This window comes from Podarcis raffonei, chromosome 2 (assembly GCF_027172205.1).
Source record: "Podarcis raffonei isolate rPodRaf1 chromosome 2, rPodRaf1.pri, whole genome shotgun sequence".
Lineage (NCBI taxonomy): Eukaryota > Metazoa > Chordata > Lepidosauria > Squamata > Lacertidae > Podarcis > Podarcis raffonei.
In genome coordinates, this window is record NC_070603.1 from 85,677,471 (window position 1) to 85,694,592 (window position 17,122).

Sequence of the window (17,122 nt, forward strand, 5' to 3'; positions counted from 1 at the left end):
GTTAAAAACTGATGTAACACTTCTTTGAAGGTTACCTCATATTAGTTTGTTCCCCTCTGGAATTCACTTACTTGTGAATTCAATTACCTTTCCCTGTTATTGGACAAATAAACGAAGAAGAGACCTTATGCCTAAGAAACATCCACAGCATGCATTTAAAGCACATTCAACTCACATTTAAAGCACTTGGTTTCACTCAAAGAATCCCGAGAACTCTAGTTTTCTCCTCAGAGAGCTACAGTTGCCAGCAACCTTAACAAACTACAGTTCCCAGGAAACCAAGGAAGCAGCAAATTGCCAGCTGCGGTCTCTGCAAAGTATCCCTTATCTTTAAGAGTTGTAAAAGATAACATTTTGCCAGCTTCTTACCAACATTGCCTGGATTTCACATGACCTGTCATGGAAGGCTAAGAGGACACATTGGTCAAAAAGCTAGACAAGAACTTAATATCTCCTCAGACAAGAACAGAGACAGGAAATTGTATACTCCACCCAGAAATAACCTAGGCCAGTGCCACCTAGTGCCTAACTATAATCACACTATCCGCATGAACTAATCAAGCGGTTCTGCCCCACCTGCAGCTTCTAGTTTCCTTCCCCTTCTTGCTCTTAAGTCCCACATATGGTTCCAATCTTTTTTTAAAAAAAATCAAGACAGGAAACAAAGCAAGGTGAACCGTTTCCTAATTAAGATCCAGTCTCCTTTGCCAGCTAATCCTCTCTCTGTGCTTATTTTATTTCTGGATAGCTGCAGGAAAGCAGACGAAAACTTCCACCTTTATTTTTATTAAAAGTTCCTGATTATACTGTGTGCCTGTCTGTGGAAAGCTAGTCCCTGGAGCATTTCCATTTTGTGGTTCATGCCATGTTGCGGCTGAGATTTAACAGCCTAAGCCTATACTTAAGCAAGGGGCAAGCAGAGGGCAGAACTCCCCTGCAGTGCTACTCTATTAGCTTCAGTGAATGAGGTTCCTGTGTATGAGTCTTGAGACCTCACACTGCCTAATAAGTGTTCTCCGCATAATGTCTGGGCCAGAGCTGTGGCTGGATTTGGAGGACTACAAACACATATTCCTCATGGGAGTCTCAGGAGACTTTCACAAGCTGCTTTCCTAATCAGAGTTGATGTGGTGTGTAGTCTAAATTCAGCTCAGGTATCACTTTAACCAGCCATGTCTGCTGTGCTTTTACAAACCGCCTTCTGTTTCTTCCCTGTTGCACACAATTTCTTCCTCCCACCTATATATTCTCACAGAATCATAGAGCTAGGTCATCTGTTCTGTTGCTGCCACCACTCCACTTGATGCAGGAAACCCAGAGCTACAGCATTTCCAATAAATGGCTGTCCAGCCTCTGCTTGAAGACCTCTAGTGAGGGAAAGCCCATCACCCCTTTAGGTAATTGGTTTCCATGTTGGACTGCTCGTACTGTTCAGCGACTTCTCCTAATGTTCAACCCAAATCTCACCTCCTGTAACTTAGGTCCGTCAGATCTAGTCCTGCATTCTGGGGCAGAAGGAAACAAGTCTTTGCCCCTTCTACAGTGACAACTTTTCTAGTATTGTAACAGTGCTATCGTGCCCCCTCTCTCAGGTACACACTGCACACACTAGCCTATTTGTAGCACACAAAAACATTGTTTTTCTTAAACTAGAATCATTCATGCTTTTCCTTACCATGCCGCTTACAATCTACAGTGGATGCTCAGGTTGCGAACGTGATCCGTGTGGGAGGTACATTCGCAACCCACAGGGTTCGCGACACGCAGCGTTGCATCTGCGCATGGACGGGTTGCGATTCGGTGCTTCTGCACATGCGCAAAGCACGATTTAGTGCTTCTGCGCATGCACGTGCGCTGAAACCCGGAAGTAACCTGTTCCGGTACTTCGGGGTTTGTCACGGTGCATAACCTGAAAACACGTAACCCGAAGCGTCTGTAACCCAAGGTATGACTGTAGTTTGAGTCCAGGTTCTGCCGTCCACAAAGCTGAGTTAGGTTACTTTGTATGTATTTTGAAAACCATGCAATCTATATATTCTCCAGGCTAAGCATATCCAGTTCTTTCTGCCTTTCTTCATAGAACTTGTTTTCCAGACCACTGACCATATTTGTTGTCCTTCTCTGAACCCATTCTTATTTGTCTATGACTTTTTTTTGAAGTGCAGTGGTGAGATCTAGACACAATACTCTCAAATGAATTCATTTCCTAAATTCTGGGGTGTGTTTTTTTAACAATATAAATAACTAGTATGCTCACAGTTTTGTTCTGTAAGGTCACAACTCAAAATTGACATCTGAATGTGGATATGGCAAGGGTAATAATATACCTTCTTAACCCTGAGCCAACCTGATACAGGCCACAGTATAAGACACTGGGGAGGAAGAAACTCAGTTTCAATGGACAGGATAGTCTTTAGTGATTTTGCACCTCCAATCAGCCCAAGTTGGACCTTGTGTGGTGCAGTTGCACTGGTAATAATAGTCCATGCCACAGATCACATTGGGTTTTTATTGCTTTGAACAGCAGTTTAAAGGATCAGGTTATTTTCTGCCCAACCAAATAAAAGAATTTTTTACAAACAGACAAACCTTAAGCTAAGGATGATACATACTTTGGCAGACACTTGCAAAAACAAAACTCAGACTCGTATTTCTCTTCTGAAAAAGGCTTTGAATGTTCATTGTATAAACATTATGTGCTGCGATAAACAGCACAATCCTAGGCACATCTACTCAGAGATGAGCTCTATTGATTTCAATGGGTTTTACTCCCAGGTAAGATTGCAGCCGAATACGATTTTATATATATATATATATAAAATACAGCAGAACTTCACTTCTCTGGGGCTTATGTTTTGTAGAATTCATGCTCTCCTGAAGTAAGAGGATATTATTAAATCATTCCATCAAGTGCACATAAGGCATTGAAGCCAAAGGAAAATAAGGGAGGAGCATCAAAGGACGTGCTGTGTGTGTTTCACAAGCAGTTTTATAAACATCCTTTCCTTTCAATCTCCAGATCTGGAGTAAAATGCTAGCACATCAGCTAGCACATCAGCTGCAGCTGAGCATGACTGGTAAGTGAATTGCATGTCTTTGAAGAAATGCTCAGATCTCTCCGATCCATTTTAAAATCTGAAGTTCTAGAGAGATGTGAGGAAATATTTTTTGATTTCTAGCCTGTTGGGTTACTTACAGTATGTATGTTTGGAGAAACAATGGCCCTCAAGAGATGTTGCTGGACTCCAGCTCCTGTCAGCCCCAGCTGGCATGAGCAGAGATGATGGGTGTTGCTCAACAACATCTAGACAGCCACAGGTTCCCTATCCCTGGCTTACAGCATTATTTTGGCCTGGTGTGTGACATTCATTGTACACTGCAGTGCTGGAATTGTGAGCATTCATCCTGATTTGTTGGAGGGAATGGTAGATTATATTGTGTCAAGCCAAGGGCTATCCCACACTTTCCACTCCATTTTCCTGTTACTGTACACATAAAGTACGGTGTTTTGGGGAAACGGTTTTTTTACGCAACGCCCCCCCCAAAAAACAACTATAACTGTGTGACCAACCAAAGTTTGTTGATACATGATTGTCACTATTTTTAAGTGGGATTCAATTTGGAAGCTCCCTATGGCTAAAAGAAACAGGGAGGGAGGGCCAAGTCACAATGTTTTGCTTCCTCCAATTCCTGGTCCTTAGTCCCCCTGTTCTGTGACTACAACACACACTTTCTGGCACCAGAACATGCCATTTCCCTAACAGCAAAGAGGTGCAATTGCATTACATTGATTACATTAGCTTGCAGTGAATGGATTTTCTTGTTGCAGGCAGAAACAGGTTTTATTTAGTTCAGTTCTGCAAGTAACAGGAAGTTAATCCAAGGCCACCATCAAGCAGGGATGGGGAATCTGAGATCCTCCAGAAGTTGTTGGACTTCAACTCCCACCGTTCCCAGCCTTACAATGATGTAAGCAGGGATGATGGGATTCATAGTCCAGCAACATCTGGGGAGCCATGGGGTAGCACTTAGTAGATTTCCCATTGAAGTTAAGGCACCTAATTTAGGCTTAAATCCTAAATACACTTATTATTTCTTAAATTTATAATATATATACTGCCCTTCATCTGAAGATCTCAGGGCAGTATACAATATAAAATTACAGCAAAAACCCATTGACATGCATAGGTTACACTGTTAGCCATTTTCATGAATTTCAGTGGGTCTACTCTTAGTAAAACATGGGCATTTTTATTCCTCAATAGCAGTCCCTCCAGAGCCCCCCAACTTAGCAACTTAGCATGGTTTTCTCTGTCCCGGTTCATTCTGGACACAGAGAGCACCATTTTTAAGTTGGGAGCTCCAAGGATGCTTGCTTCTGATCTTCTGGCCCACAGGCTGGGGAGGGCAATTTCACGGTTTCTTGCCCCCTTGCAGGAGGGTGTAAATGAACCATATAAATGGCTGAGGTGATCTGCTGCCTTAATCACTCATTAGAGCCCATAGTTAAATTTGGAAAGAAGACAGCTATTAGCATGGTAGGTACCATGGAAACAAAACTCTCCACTAATGAGAGTTGCCACTTCCCTGTTTGGGGGGAGTGCAGTGCATGGGGGGAAGTGAGAAGAGGAACGCAGAGAGGGAAGCATAGGGTGCAGTGGTGGGAGGGCAGGGAGGAGCAGGCTGCAAAGGAGGAGGTGCTCAGGTGAGCAGAGCAAGATGTGAGCAACCACCCTGGTGAGATTTTATTTGCAAGTCTGCACTCACAGAGCTCCTGTTCCACATTTCCAAGTGGGCTGAAGGTTATGTAAATAGTCTTTATTTAGAACTGACAACCACAGTGTTAGCGATGGGCAAAAAGCTGTATTTGTTTTTACTTTTTGAAAGTGTAAAAATAATTATCTCCTTTTGTTCCTCCCCCCTCCCTTTTGCTAAAGCTTAGCTCTGTTGCTCCTTTGTCTTTGAAATGGAATATGTAAATATACGTGTTCCATTTCAAAGATATAGAGGCATGCAAAGATTAGGAGCACTTCCAGACAACCTGATTATTGAGCACTAGCAAGATGTACCTGGCGCTGCTCAGCAATTTGAAGGTGGGGGAAGAATAATGTTATGAGTTTGAGGAGGAAGTAGGCTGTACTTGCCTGGATCCGGCAAGTGGTAAAATCTAATTAAGGATTCAAATTCCTGGAATAGCCAAGCTAGCTTTCTGGTGAGGTGATAGCCTAGTACCAGTTAATGGGCACTTAAGGGAACAAAGAAAGTGGATCTGTGCCTCAGCTCGCCAGTAGTTGGAAAGACAAAGGCCAGAGTGGAGAGTGGCATTATGTGAGCTAGAAGGTTGAAGCAGAAAAGGCAGCAGGCTAGGGAGCCAGCCAGCCAGTGATGCTCGATTTCTGTTTGAATCCAAGGCTGCAGCTACAGGAAAAGCAAGACCTTCCTGGGGTATAAATGCTGTGAACCCCTCCATCGTAGGCTCAGGTTGTATATATGTATAAATAAACCATATACTGTATAATAAAGACACCACAGTCTCCGCTGTGCCTCATTTCCAAAAGGAAAAACGAACCCTGGGTAAGCGCCTGGAACCCCTGGAATCTTGCACCACTCAGAGATTGGGTTGGTGTGCAGCAACAGAGATTTTTAATTTCTGAGTTTGGGTGCTGTGCTTGCATGCGCACACACTCACACATAGCTCGTACAGGGTGTTTATATGTCTTCTTATTAATAATTTGTTCATCCTATACTTTTCAGTGTATTCCCAATTCTCCACAAGGTCATTTTTTAAAGGAGGGGAAATGTGGATTTGTTATGCTAGAGCAACAAAGTGCTTTAATCCAATTTAACTGCACAAACTTAAACTTTGGGACGTGCTTGAATCCCTCCCACAACATGCTGACAGTCTGGAGGTAATCTAGGTAAAAATATAGCAGCTTTATTGGACAAACTGGACAAATATAGCATCAAAACTTAGGGAATATGTGGAGAAAGTTCTTCAGTACTGTTTATCATCTCTAAACTCCAACAAAGCGATGTATACTTGGTTTGTGTGCACTTGCAAGCATCCCAATAGCTTTTTGCCCACATCAGAATCAAGATTCAACGTAATCTATGGAAGCAGCACCCACATTTCCCCAGACTATAGGCTAAAATGTTCTATTGTTGACAGTATAGCTGTGAAACATTCACATGTAAATGTTTTAACTGTCAAATACATCCTACCTACAAAGCACACAGGAAAAGGTTGAGTCATGAGGCTCACAGCTTCACTTCTTTTCTAGATTAATTCTTTCTATTAAACACATACACATGCTGATTCAACCCTAGCACAGTGTTCTGCATTGAGCAAGTTCTTGTGAAGTTCATGCTACCTTTGTGTGTTTTATGAAACGTTTACTGATGTTTCAAGGTAAAGTTGATGAGTCATAAACAGGGTAGGAAATATATCTCACTCTCCTCATTTTTCCTCTGTTCAAGCTCCTGCAGCAGGAATTTTAAATATGGGCTGGCTACACATTACACTTGAAAAGTGAATGACTGCTTCCCAAAAGCCCTAGACCACTCATTTTGGACCCTCACACCTATGATTCTCTTCCCTTTTCAGCTCTTTCTCCCTTTCTCACTCCTAGGATCTCCAGAGCTACTACTGATGCGACATCTGCATTCTCAGCTCACCCTTTCTCTACCTCAGTACAAACCACCCCAGGTGAGCAGTAGGTGATGATAATTCCACTAGTGGCATTAACAGAGATTGCCCTTCCTTAATGCTCTAGTGTGAAACTCAGGGCAGAAGAGATGGGTAAAGGACCAATAAGACCAACCTGGGTGGAAAGTTCTGAATGTCCCAGCCTGCCTTATGGTAGCAGAAGACCAACAGAGAAGGACTCTAACTCAGTAGATGAACACATGCAAAAGGTCCCAGGTTCAATCCCTGGCATTTCTGTGTTGGGATAGTGAAAGATTCCTGCCTCTAACAGTGAAGAGCTATGGCTAGACATAGCAGACTAGGAGTAACCCATGTGGTGTGCTCAAAATGTTGTTGGACTACATATCCCATCATCCATTGGGCATGTTGGCTGGGACTGCTGGGAGTTGTAGTACAACAACATCTGGAGGTCACCAGTTTGGCTATCTCTGTAATAGACAGTGCTGAGCTAGAGAGACCAATGCTTTGACTTCGTGTCCTACAGCTTTGTATGGATCTCCTCTTTGCTCCATATGGAAACCATAAGAAGCAAGCCCCAAGGTATTAAGGCAAGCAAAATCCTTCATTGTATAAGGCACCAAACCAGAACTTTAGGAAACCATTGCTGATAGAACATTAGTTCTCTTGAAATTTGAAATAAACTATCTGTTCTAGCTGAGATTCAACATCTGGACGGTTATGGTTGTACAGTATGTAGGACTGTATGAAAGGAGGCTTCTTATCTGCAACCTCCGCCATCAAGACGGGGCCAATGCAATCTGACTTTTGAGCCAATTCCACCTGATTATGAGACTAATAGCACAATCCTATGTGCGTTTACTCATAAGTAAGACCCACTGAGTTCAGTTGAGCTTACTTCCAGGTAAACAGGTACCGGATTGCACCCTAAGGCCATCTTTTGCATTCCATTTGGCCCTCTGCTGACAATTTAATGGTTTCACAGTATTTATGTTGGTATAGAATTCTGATTTCTGAATGTGCAAATGTTTTCTTGATTCTTTAAGCAACTGCAAAGGCTCTCATTCGCTCCAGATGCTTTAACTAACAGTTGTCCTGGCATCTTTAGGTGTCCAGGAGACATTGCTGGCCATTTATATGAAAGTCTCTGTTCTAAGCTCCACATATCAACTGCAAGGGAAACCTGCATGCCTATTACTCCACTAAATCAGGAGGAGGAGGAATGAGATCCCGTGGGTTCAGCTGAGCAACAAGACAGACATCATAGCTATCATGCATGAGGACGTTGACAGCCACAACATTCCACTGGTTTTCCCAGGTGTCCAGCTCTAAGATCTCTTTGGTGATAACTTCATGGCGAGCTGCAACCAAAAAAAGAAAAAGAAAAATGAAATGCAACATCAACAAAGGAGTCAAGAAACCATCTTTGATGTAAGTAACAAAGCAAAAAATTCTTTTATGTTATGCTTAGATTAAAAGGAGATACGGCAGTGACTGAAGCATGATTTGCAAACCCAATATTTGTACTCCAAGCTGTACAATGTGTCTGGAAACTCCAGGTTGTGCTGATTTGACTTAAGAATGCCAAGTCCTTTTCTGTTTGGCTTATAACAAAAGACATCATTCACTGAGTATTGGTTCTCTACTTTGACCACTGTATCTAAAAAGGAAACGAACTTGGTTCTTGGATGTGCCCAAACTAATTGCATGCTGAATGCATTCTAAACTAATATAGTGCTACATGGTCCAGAATTGTCCTTTTTCTATAAAGTTTGTTTACAAGTAAATCTTTTCCAGCAAAGTTCCCTTGCAATGTTAATTGAAAACTCCCTCCTTACTGGTTTTACCTGGTTTATTGCTTCCTTGCAGAGATAGGGGATCTTTAATGATTGGTTTTCTTGGACTTACTTTCTTTCCTTTTTTTGCAAAATGAAATAAAGATCAAAAATAAATGAAAGGAAATCAATAATTTAATTTCTTATCCTCATCTATACTGAACAGAAAACAAATAACATAGGCATTCCCTGCTAGAAGGAGTTTTAATGAAAGGGCCTGCTTGCCCGTAAAAGCCTCAGTAGGGTTTTGCCTGTCTATGCTGGCGCTACAACTGCTTTTTATTGACAAGAAAAGAAAAAGAAAATGTGCATCAGTTCTGGGGTTGGGGAAAAACAACACTGAAGACACTGGAAGACAGTGACCAAGCAATGATAGCTTCTGAGTTATCTGTAAAAAGTGAGTGTCAGAGAAAGGATAGCTGTTATTGAAAAAAGGGCTAGTGTGCAAACAATCCAATTTGTTTTGGCCGCTTGGACAGAAGAATTCATGCAAGTGAGTTAACAGTTATTTGGGCCCTATCCCCAACCCCCCAATTCAAGGGATGGTGGGGACTTCACCCATGAATAAAAATCTTGCATGCCAAATAATCTAATATTACTCGCACATAACTTAAACCTAGTGCTATATTTATTTCACTGCAAGTAAATGACTTGTTTTACTTTTCCCAATGGCTGCAATGGAGTACTCTAAGAGATGTTAGGATAGGAGCCCTCAGTAAGAAAGGACTCTAAATACCAGCTGCTGAGGAGCTCACAAGAAGAGTGACTTTTGCCCTCATGTTCTGCTGATGAGCTTCTTATTGGCATCTGCTGGGGCACTGTGAGAACAGGAGGTTGGGCTAGATGGGCCTTTGGTCTGGTCTAGCAGGGATCTTTATGCTCTTATGACTCCTGGCTCTGGGCCTTGTTGTCATACTTGCCCTGCATTCACATCTCGAACACTAATTTGCCATGGCTGGAATCTTTTGGTGTGTGAAACGGCATAACCCTGCAGAAAACACATTGTGGGATGGTTTCCCAATGTTTGGCGTGGTCATGGGAAAAAGAGAAACTAAAATGAGTAACTTCTGCAGGCAGCTGCAAATCACACAAAAGTGAACGAACTAATTAGAGTGGATGTTGGCTTGCAAGTAGTTTCAGAAATGGTTAGATCTGCATTAAAAGGTATGTATGCTATCCTCGAAGCTACCAGCATGAGTTTGACCAAACTGCGGGAGGCAGTGGAAGACAGGAGTGCCTGGCGTGCTCTGGTCCATGGGGTCACGAAGAGTCGGACATGACTAAACGACTAAACAACAACAACAACATGCTATCCTAAGTATGCCATTCTGATCCTGGTTATCTTACATTGTTTTGCTGTTGTGGATAAAACTGAGGGTACTTTTACTTACAAGGATGAGACCTGCCTCTTTAAACTTAACTCAGAATGCAATTACTAAACCTTTATTGGCTGCAGTGAACATTCAACATCCTTTCCAAATTCTTCCCCAAATTAGTAGCCTTCACATGCGACACACAAAGACATGTCAGACATTCTCAAATGCATTGTGTAAGAAAATGCCCTCCAGGCTTCTGGAAACTGAGTTTTATGGTTTCCATGGGCATGAGTGTTAAGCAGCCATCTCCTTCGCAGGGTGGAGACAACTTTCAGGGCCTCTCTTGTACTTTGCCTGTTTGGAAAAACTGATGGATTTGGCAAGACCAGTTAGATTCAAGCAACTCTGTTAAAGCCAGTTTTTATAAAGAGCAGCTTTTAACCATGGCTGAGCAATCGTACCGTAACAAAAGAGCCACCAAGCAAGAGAGAATTTTGCTTCGGAGTTCTTTTCCCCCTCTTCTTTTATAGGTGAATGGAAGAGCCATTTATTTTCTAGCACAAAAGCTGGGCTTTTTGACACCTATTACAAAAAGCCAACTGCTTTGGTATTAATGAGAAGTTCTTTTTAAAGCTACCTCCCCCCCCCATACCAGTTAGAAATTTTCAGCTGAACTTTTTATGTAGCTAAAATGTGTGGCTAGGATTTGCTCATCTTTTTCATTCTCTGCTCTGAGGAATTTCTAGGTCTAGCCTGGCTTGGTACAGCCATTGGGGTAGTGGATTATAACTCTTTGAGCAATTTCACACATTGTACAGCAACAAACTTGGGTTTGCCACTGTTCACCCTCAGCAGGGAGTCATAGCCAATTCCAATGCGCATCCTCCCAAATGTCTGTTTGTTGCATTCCCACTGAATTTCCAGCAAATTTCTTCACTGTTAACACAGGAAATTATTTACTGGACTCTGACTGGGGCTTTCTCTTCATTTGTAATACAGTGGTACCTCAGGGTACATATGCTTCAGGTTACATACGCTTCAGGTTACAGACTCCGCTAACCCAGAAATAGTGCTTCAGGTTAAGAACTTTGCTTCAGGATGAGAACAGAAATCGTGCTCTGGCGGCATGGCAGTAGCAGGAGGCCCCATTAGCTAAAGTGGTGCTTCAGGTTAAGAACAGTTTCAGGTTAAGTACGGACCTCCGAAACGAATTAAGTACTTAACCTGAGGTACCACTGTATCTCCATTATAATCTTGCCCTTTCTTGAGGACTATAAAAGTGGAACAAGAGGAGAGGCTATTTTGCTGCTTTTCAGGGGTGCTCATTATCCCTTATTTATGGATGATGAAATTATGCCATTGGAATAATGTGCACAGTGATTTATTTGGCATGGGGTAATTGTTTATTATGATATTTGTATTCTGTGTTTTAATAAATATTGTACTTATGGATTTTATTTTTGTGTAGTTGCATGTCCTGAAACTTTTGAGATGGGGAAGATAGAAAACAAGTTAAATAAATACAGTAGTCCTTTATCACTTTGCATACAGTAACTGCAATCCTAAGAAGTGAAACCGATAAAGTCACATTCTGTACATTTCATTTCTCTAGCTTTTCATTGCTCACAAAATTGACATAGGTCTGCAGGAACAGGAGATGCAAGCTTATGTGCTGAAGAGGGGAGTGAACAGCTGTAAAAACATTGATTTTTTTGAAAAAGGAATAGATCATTGAAATTGTTGAAGCCGTGCTAGGAGAAAAGGAAGCAGCATCGCTGGGTATCTATGTTTACATAGATCAGATGAGGATTCTTGCTGATGAGGACTCCTTATGGTCTAAAGATTAAAACATTTTTAAATTTAAAAATGCATTTAATGGCAAATAGGAAGGAGAGAAAGGAAGGTGTCATTAACTAGTCAGAATTCCACAGGCATTTATCTGTGCTTGTCATGGAACCAGCTACCAAAAGTGAATGTGCTTGTCTTGTTTTGACAAACTAGGTAAAATCTCAATGGATCATTGGAGATTTGGCAAAATGTCACTTCTTGTACAATTAGGTCAAGCCTTAAATTCATCTGATGCTGGCATTTAACACCATTATTAGCCAGTTGTGTCCATAGTACAGTATGGCAAGTAATTTATGTTGGAGGCATAAGGCAGCTAATCTGGAATGTTACATTTTGAGCTTACTTTAAGGTTGTGAAATTTTGGTCTGACATGGTAAAGGAGATTGAAGTGATAACAAGATATGTACAGTACTACTAATTGATCCTTTATTTTATTTGCACTGATAAAGGATCAAACACCATTGGAATATAGGGAATTAGTTCAACAATTATTGACAGTTCTTAAACTGATCATCTTTTATAACTGGGAAAAATGAACTTAGCAACACTGGAGGAATAGATATTTCAAGTATGAGATATTGTACATATCATTAAACTAAAGTGAGACAGAGAGGGAAGATAATCTGATGATCTCTTTGTGAACAAATTGAATGTGTTTATTAGCTATTGGTGCAATAAAGTACAGGACCATGCAAACCCACACAGACTATTGGGTTTGTTGTGAGCTTGGCAAGGTGGTTTCAGTTTATATTTTTATGTATAGCTTTGTTTGTTTGTTTTTACATTATGGATAGTATCCTTGATGTATCTTTCAAGTCACAAATTTAGCAGTGAATTATTATTTTTAAAGACCAGGTAGGGCTTTAAAACTTTCATGTTTGCACCTCTGTCCAGGATAAGTGCCACTAGCTTACTTTTATTTGTTTTTTATTAGGAAACATACTTGCTTAATATTCCTAGCCATACTATGCTCTGCAACATTCTTGCAGATGCTCTGCAAGGGAAGAAGCACTACTTGGAGGCTCATAAACTTCCATTTCCAAGTATGAATGCATTTTGCCACTCAGACATAACCAGGCTGGGTTTTGCTGTTACAGCTGTATGACAGGCTGACTCGGCCTCCTTCTCTCAAGACTGGCCACTGCACGGGGAAGCTTACAGATTGCTTTAGGGTATGCTGGATAAATATTTAATCTACTTCTCTGTTCTTTGAAAATTGCATTCCATATGTGGTTAGAGTTTATACTTACCGCTATGGTACTACATATCGATTGCTGCTGCTACTGTACTTTCTTTCTCTCCCTTTTTATGGGAAAGTTGCATTTTTCAGGAAAGGCAATTTTGAAGATGAAACTCCAACTTCATTCATATCTATCTAGATAGATATTGAATTGCAGAAAAGTGTCTGCAATTCAATATTTGAGTTGTCATGTACTTTTTAATGTTCTTCCATGCAAGAACAGCAAAAAATAGGAAGCTGGCATCTAAAGCACATGACTTTTTTTTTTTTTAAATGGAAGGGTTGAATCTTATTTTATTTTATGCTGGATGGTTGCCTCCTGTCCCTTGAACTATGAAAATGAATCAAATCAAAAGAGTTTGGTTGTCAAAAGTATGTATATGTACATGTCTACACCATCCCAGGGACCGTAATTTGCAAATTGTAGCATGGTGAGGTCAGAACCCTTAACAAACTAAAGTTCTTGCTACTAGGGGGCGCATTGGAAGATGGCCGACAATACCATCTCTCCGACCCACACGGGGTAATTAAGAGGCTGTTATGGGAGTAGGCAGCCTCCCTTGTTGCCCCAAGGAAATGGGAAACACTGCCCTTGCCTGCTGTGCCCATAAATCACCCCCTAATTCGAAAGAAGGGGGTGAGGGCCCTAGGCAGAATGCCCCCGTGTGGACCTCGGCTCTCCTGGACGCTGTCTCTGATCGCACACTAGTTGCAGCAATTTGGAATAATTAATTACAAAAGAAGCAAATGCACATATTTCAAGTGAAGAAGGGGAGTGAAGTCTGCTAATTTAAGTGACCTCTGCGAAAGAAGACGACGGGCTGGAGAAACAGGAATATTTTACGATGAAGATACACCAAAGGCGGGGTATGTTGACAACAGGGCTGAATGGGGGGAAAACCTTTTTTACTTTCCTTCTATGTGATTTACAAGAACCCCTCCTCATTAGAACCTTCGGTTGAACTGACCCAAGCAGGATGATTAAGGTCTGTGTGGAGATAAACTTTAACCAAAAGTATGCTTTATGAAGATCGAGAAGCAATAAGAGCTTTTGGGAATGGTGCAGCCATTAATTCGGAGTCGCCATCTTGCCAAAGGATTTATAGCCGGGAGGAAGAACGGATTTGTTTTCAGACTGCATTCCTAGTGAATCTCCTCAGAGGTTTTGAGAAAGGAGGCAGATTGGTGAAGATTAATGACACTAAGACTGTTTTGATGTATGGAAGTAATGTTATATGGAAAACGTCTGGATATGGCTACTGGATAAAAAATAATATCCACGCAGGATTACAAACTGTTCTAACCAGCTTGCGGAGACTATCAGAGGTCACAAAGAGAAAGGAAAAATATATGAAAATAACAACAAGAGATGTGGAAAAATAATAAGAAAGGACTGGATAGTACTGTGAACATCATAAGGTTAGATTTGTGGACATTAAAACAGCAGTAAGAAGCAAGAAGTTGATTAGATCCCTTCGGAACTTGAAATATGGGTACCCCCAACAAAAATTTAAAATTCGGCTGTGTAATTTGGAATTTATGTAATTTGGTTTGATTTGATGTGATTGGTCGGTTAATAAAAAATTATTCTTAAAACAAACAAACAAACAAAAAAACTAAAGTTCTCAGGCTTCCTCCAGTGCCTTAAATGTATTTTGTGGATGTAACCCAAGTCTAATAATTCTGGGTAAGTTACTTTCATGAATGCTATAACCCACAGAAACAGATGTTGGCAAAAGGAGAAAAGAGGATAAATGATCTGAACAGTGTCAAACAGGAAGGCTGTTGCATAGTCTGGAAATAAGATCTAGTTCCTGAGTCACTGAAATTTCTAAGTCTTTATGTGGTCAAGAACTGCAATAGCAAGTCCCCAGTCTCCCATACTGTTATTATTGTTCATTATCTATGTTATCTAGTTGAGATTCCTGCATTGCAGGGGGTTGGACTAAAAGACCCCCAGGGTTACTTCCAACTTTACAATTCTATGATTATGTCTCCCTGCTGTTCTTCTACCCGTCTCACCTCATCTGCTCTGTCCCAGCCACACCCTCTCTTTTCCTTAATGGGTCCTCAAGATCCTATCACTTTCCCCCAGCACTACTTTTAGCCTTGCACGACCTTTTAGCCTTGCACGACCCAAATATTTCCCTCTCCCTTCTCAGAAGCAGAGGTGAGTCTATCAGAGGAGATGAAACCATTGTGAACTGCTGCTCTTGGTAATTTGACCCACCAGATATACATTAAGAGAGAGTTCAGCTGCTTTTGCAGCTATGTAGAAGAGAGTGTGCAAAATCTCCGCCCCTTCCTGAACCTAGCATCCTTATCCTTGACATTTTTTTGGTACTTGACACTGCAAGGCTACCTCCTCAGCAGTACCCTGCTATCCAGACAACAGTTTTCTTAATTTTTATCAGATGCTTGAAATCCAGACCAGTTAATTTTACCATTCCATGCATCAGTCTATGGCCACAGTCAGAAATAATTCCTTCCCTTAACAGGTTATTCTCCTTATGATCCATCCTCTAAGTTCTCTTTGTACAGTTGCCAAGCTACTGGTTCTAAATCAGGGCTGGTTCTATAGTAGGAATTCCTTCCTGTTGCTCTTGATGTGGGATTGCCTGAACACTGCTACAGAAGAGGCAAAAGAATCACTATATGTGTGAGTGTTGCTTTCTTTCTCTTGTTAAGGCAGTTAGGCCCCCAGGTGAGGGCTGTTTAAATGGCCAGGGAGTGGACCCAAGGGAAGCCGCCAGCTCCGCCCCCTGGCACAGCCCATGTCCAAGCCTGCATCCCCATTCGCCAAACCAGGATGCAAGTCAGGATCCGGCTCCTGATAGGTGAGCGGACTTCTACAATCACATGGTACTCTTTGAGCTGCAGAAGTCATCAAATTTCCTCTTGCGTCCTGAGAGCATCAGTTGGGGGTGCTGTTGAAACTGATGTTATTAATTCCAAAAAGATACTATGCTAGCACTTTCTAGTGCTTTCTCTTCCGTCCTACCGCTCTCTCCCATGTGCTTGTCTTATTGTACAACACAGAAATAATAATGAGTAATGTTTATATGATTGCAGTAGATTAAAAGCATCATATGGTTATGCATTGTCTTGATATTTACTATTCAAAAACAGAAAGAACGTAGCCCATTTCCCCATAAATCTATCTGGCTGATTTATATGTGTTCTGTTAAAGCAAGTTAATTTGATCATTGTTACAGGAGATCATATTTTCTCAGTCCAATCTAATAAGGATGGTACATTGCTGTTTTCCCAGTTCTTTGCTTGCATTATTTTTAAAGCTGTTAAAAAATGGACTGTCACTTCCACAAAACCTTAAAAGCACTATTTTAGGCTCAAGAAGTGTATAATGATACCCATTTCTATGATGGTATTATAACTATATTCCAAAAAAAAAAAAACCCTGGATGATAAGGCACTATCAAAATATATCCATAAAATCTGCTCTTCTTTCCCCACATCTCCAACAATTATCCAGTCCTGTTTGATATATTAAATTCAGCTTGTATGGTGTAACATACTATTGATACAGGATTTTGAAATTATTTCCCCTTAAATCTGCTGATACCAGCCTACATAGAATATGACTCCATAACCATTTCCATTCATCTGTTCTTATTTCAGATCTAACATCCCTTTCTCATTTTCTCATAAAATTACTGTTTGTTCTGTATCTCAAATCATATAGTAGAATTTACCTATGGTCCCTTTCATGTTTACTTTATTTTATTAGTGTTCCATATTTTGTAAGTATAAAAGTTATTGCTCCCCTAATCTGAAAGAACTGAAGCTCTGGGTGTCTTGTTCCTCCCATTATTTTTGTGATTTTCTCATAGGCAATATTTTGTCCAGTCAATAATACATTAATAACATCTAACCCTGTGATTTACCAATCTTTAAAAACTCCTATTAGACCAGAATCAGGGTTTATGAATTCATTATAGAAAAATGAAGTTAATGGGGAAAGTCCTGGGCATACCGTTGCTTTAACTTTGACAATTATGCCTTCCCAATTGTCATTGTCATACCACAGCATATTTCGAAAATCTCTTTTTTCCAAGTAATGACTCTACTTCTATGATATTATCTGGAGAAAACCAGTCCTTTATTAAAGCTAATTTTATCGCTTGACAGTACCAAACTATATTTGGAATTCCCAGACCTTTTCTGTCTACTTTTTTATATAACATCTCCAATAATTTTG

At 40.8% G+C, this 17,122-nt stretch overlaps 1 protein-coding gene and 2 long non-coding RNA genes across 3 annotated transcripts in view; 1 reads left to right on the plus strand and 2 right to left on the minus strand.

The window, feature by feature from the left end:
• The first annotated feature begins 2,902 nt into the window (after positions 1 to 2,902).
• LOC128408369 (uncharacterized) lies at positions 2,903 to 7,865 on the plus strand. Its single transcript, XR_008329056.1, has 3 exons — positions 2,903 to 3,077; positions 5,412 to 6,706; positions 7,773 to 7,865. It is a non-coding gene; the product is annotated as an uncharacterized LOC128408369 (long non-coding RNA).
• Positions 7,852 to 17,122, minus strand: part of KBTBD12 (kelch repeat and BTB domain containing 12) — a 53,052-nt gene continuing 43,781 nt past the window's right edge. The window contains exon 6 of the mRNA XM_053377980.1: positions 7,852 to 8,025. Within this exon, the coding sequence (XP_053233955.1) occupies positions 7,859 to 8,025 (167 nt within the window). The 3' untranslated portion in view covers positions 7,852 to 7,858. The remainder of the gene's footprint in view (positions 8,026 to 17,122) is intronic.
• On the minus strand, positions 11,414 to 13,027 carry LOC128408368 (uncharacterized). Its single transcript, XR_008329055.1, has 2 exons — positions 12,914 to 13,027; positions 11,414 to 11,651 (listed from the first exon to the last, which is right to left on the minus strand). It is a non-coding gene; the product is annotated as an uncharacterized LOC128408368 (long non-coding RNA).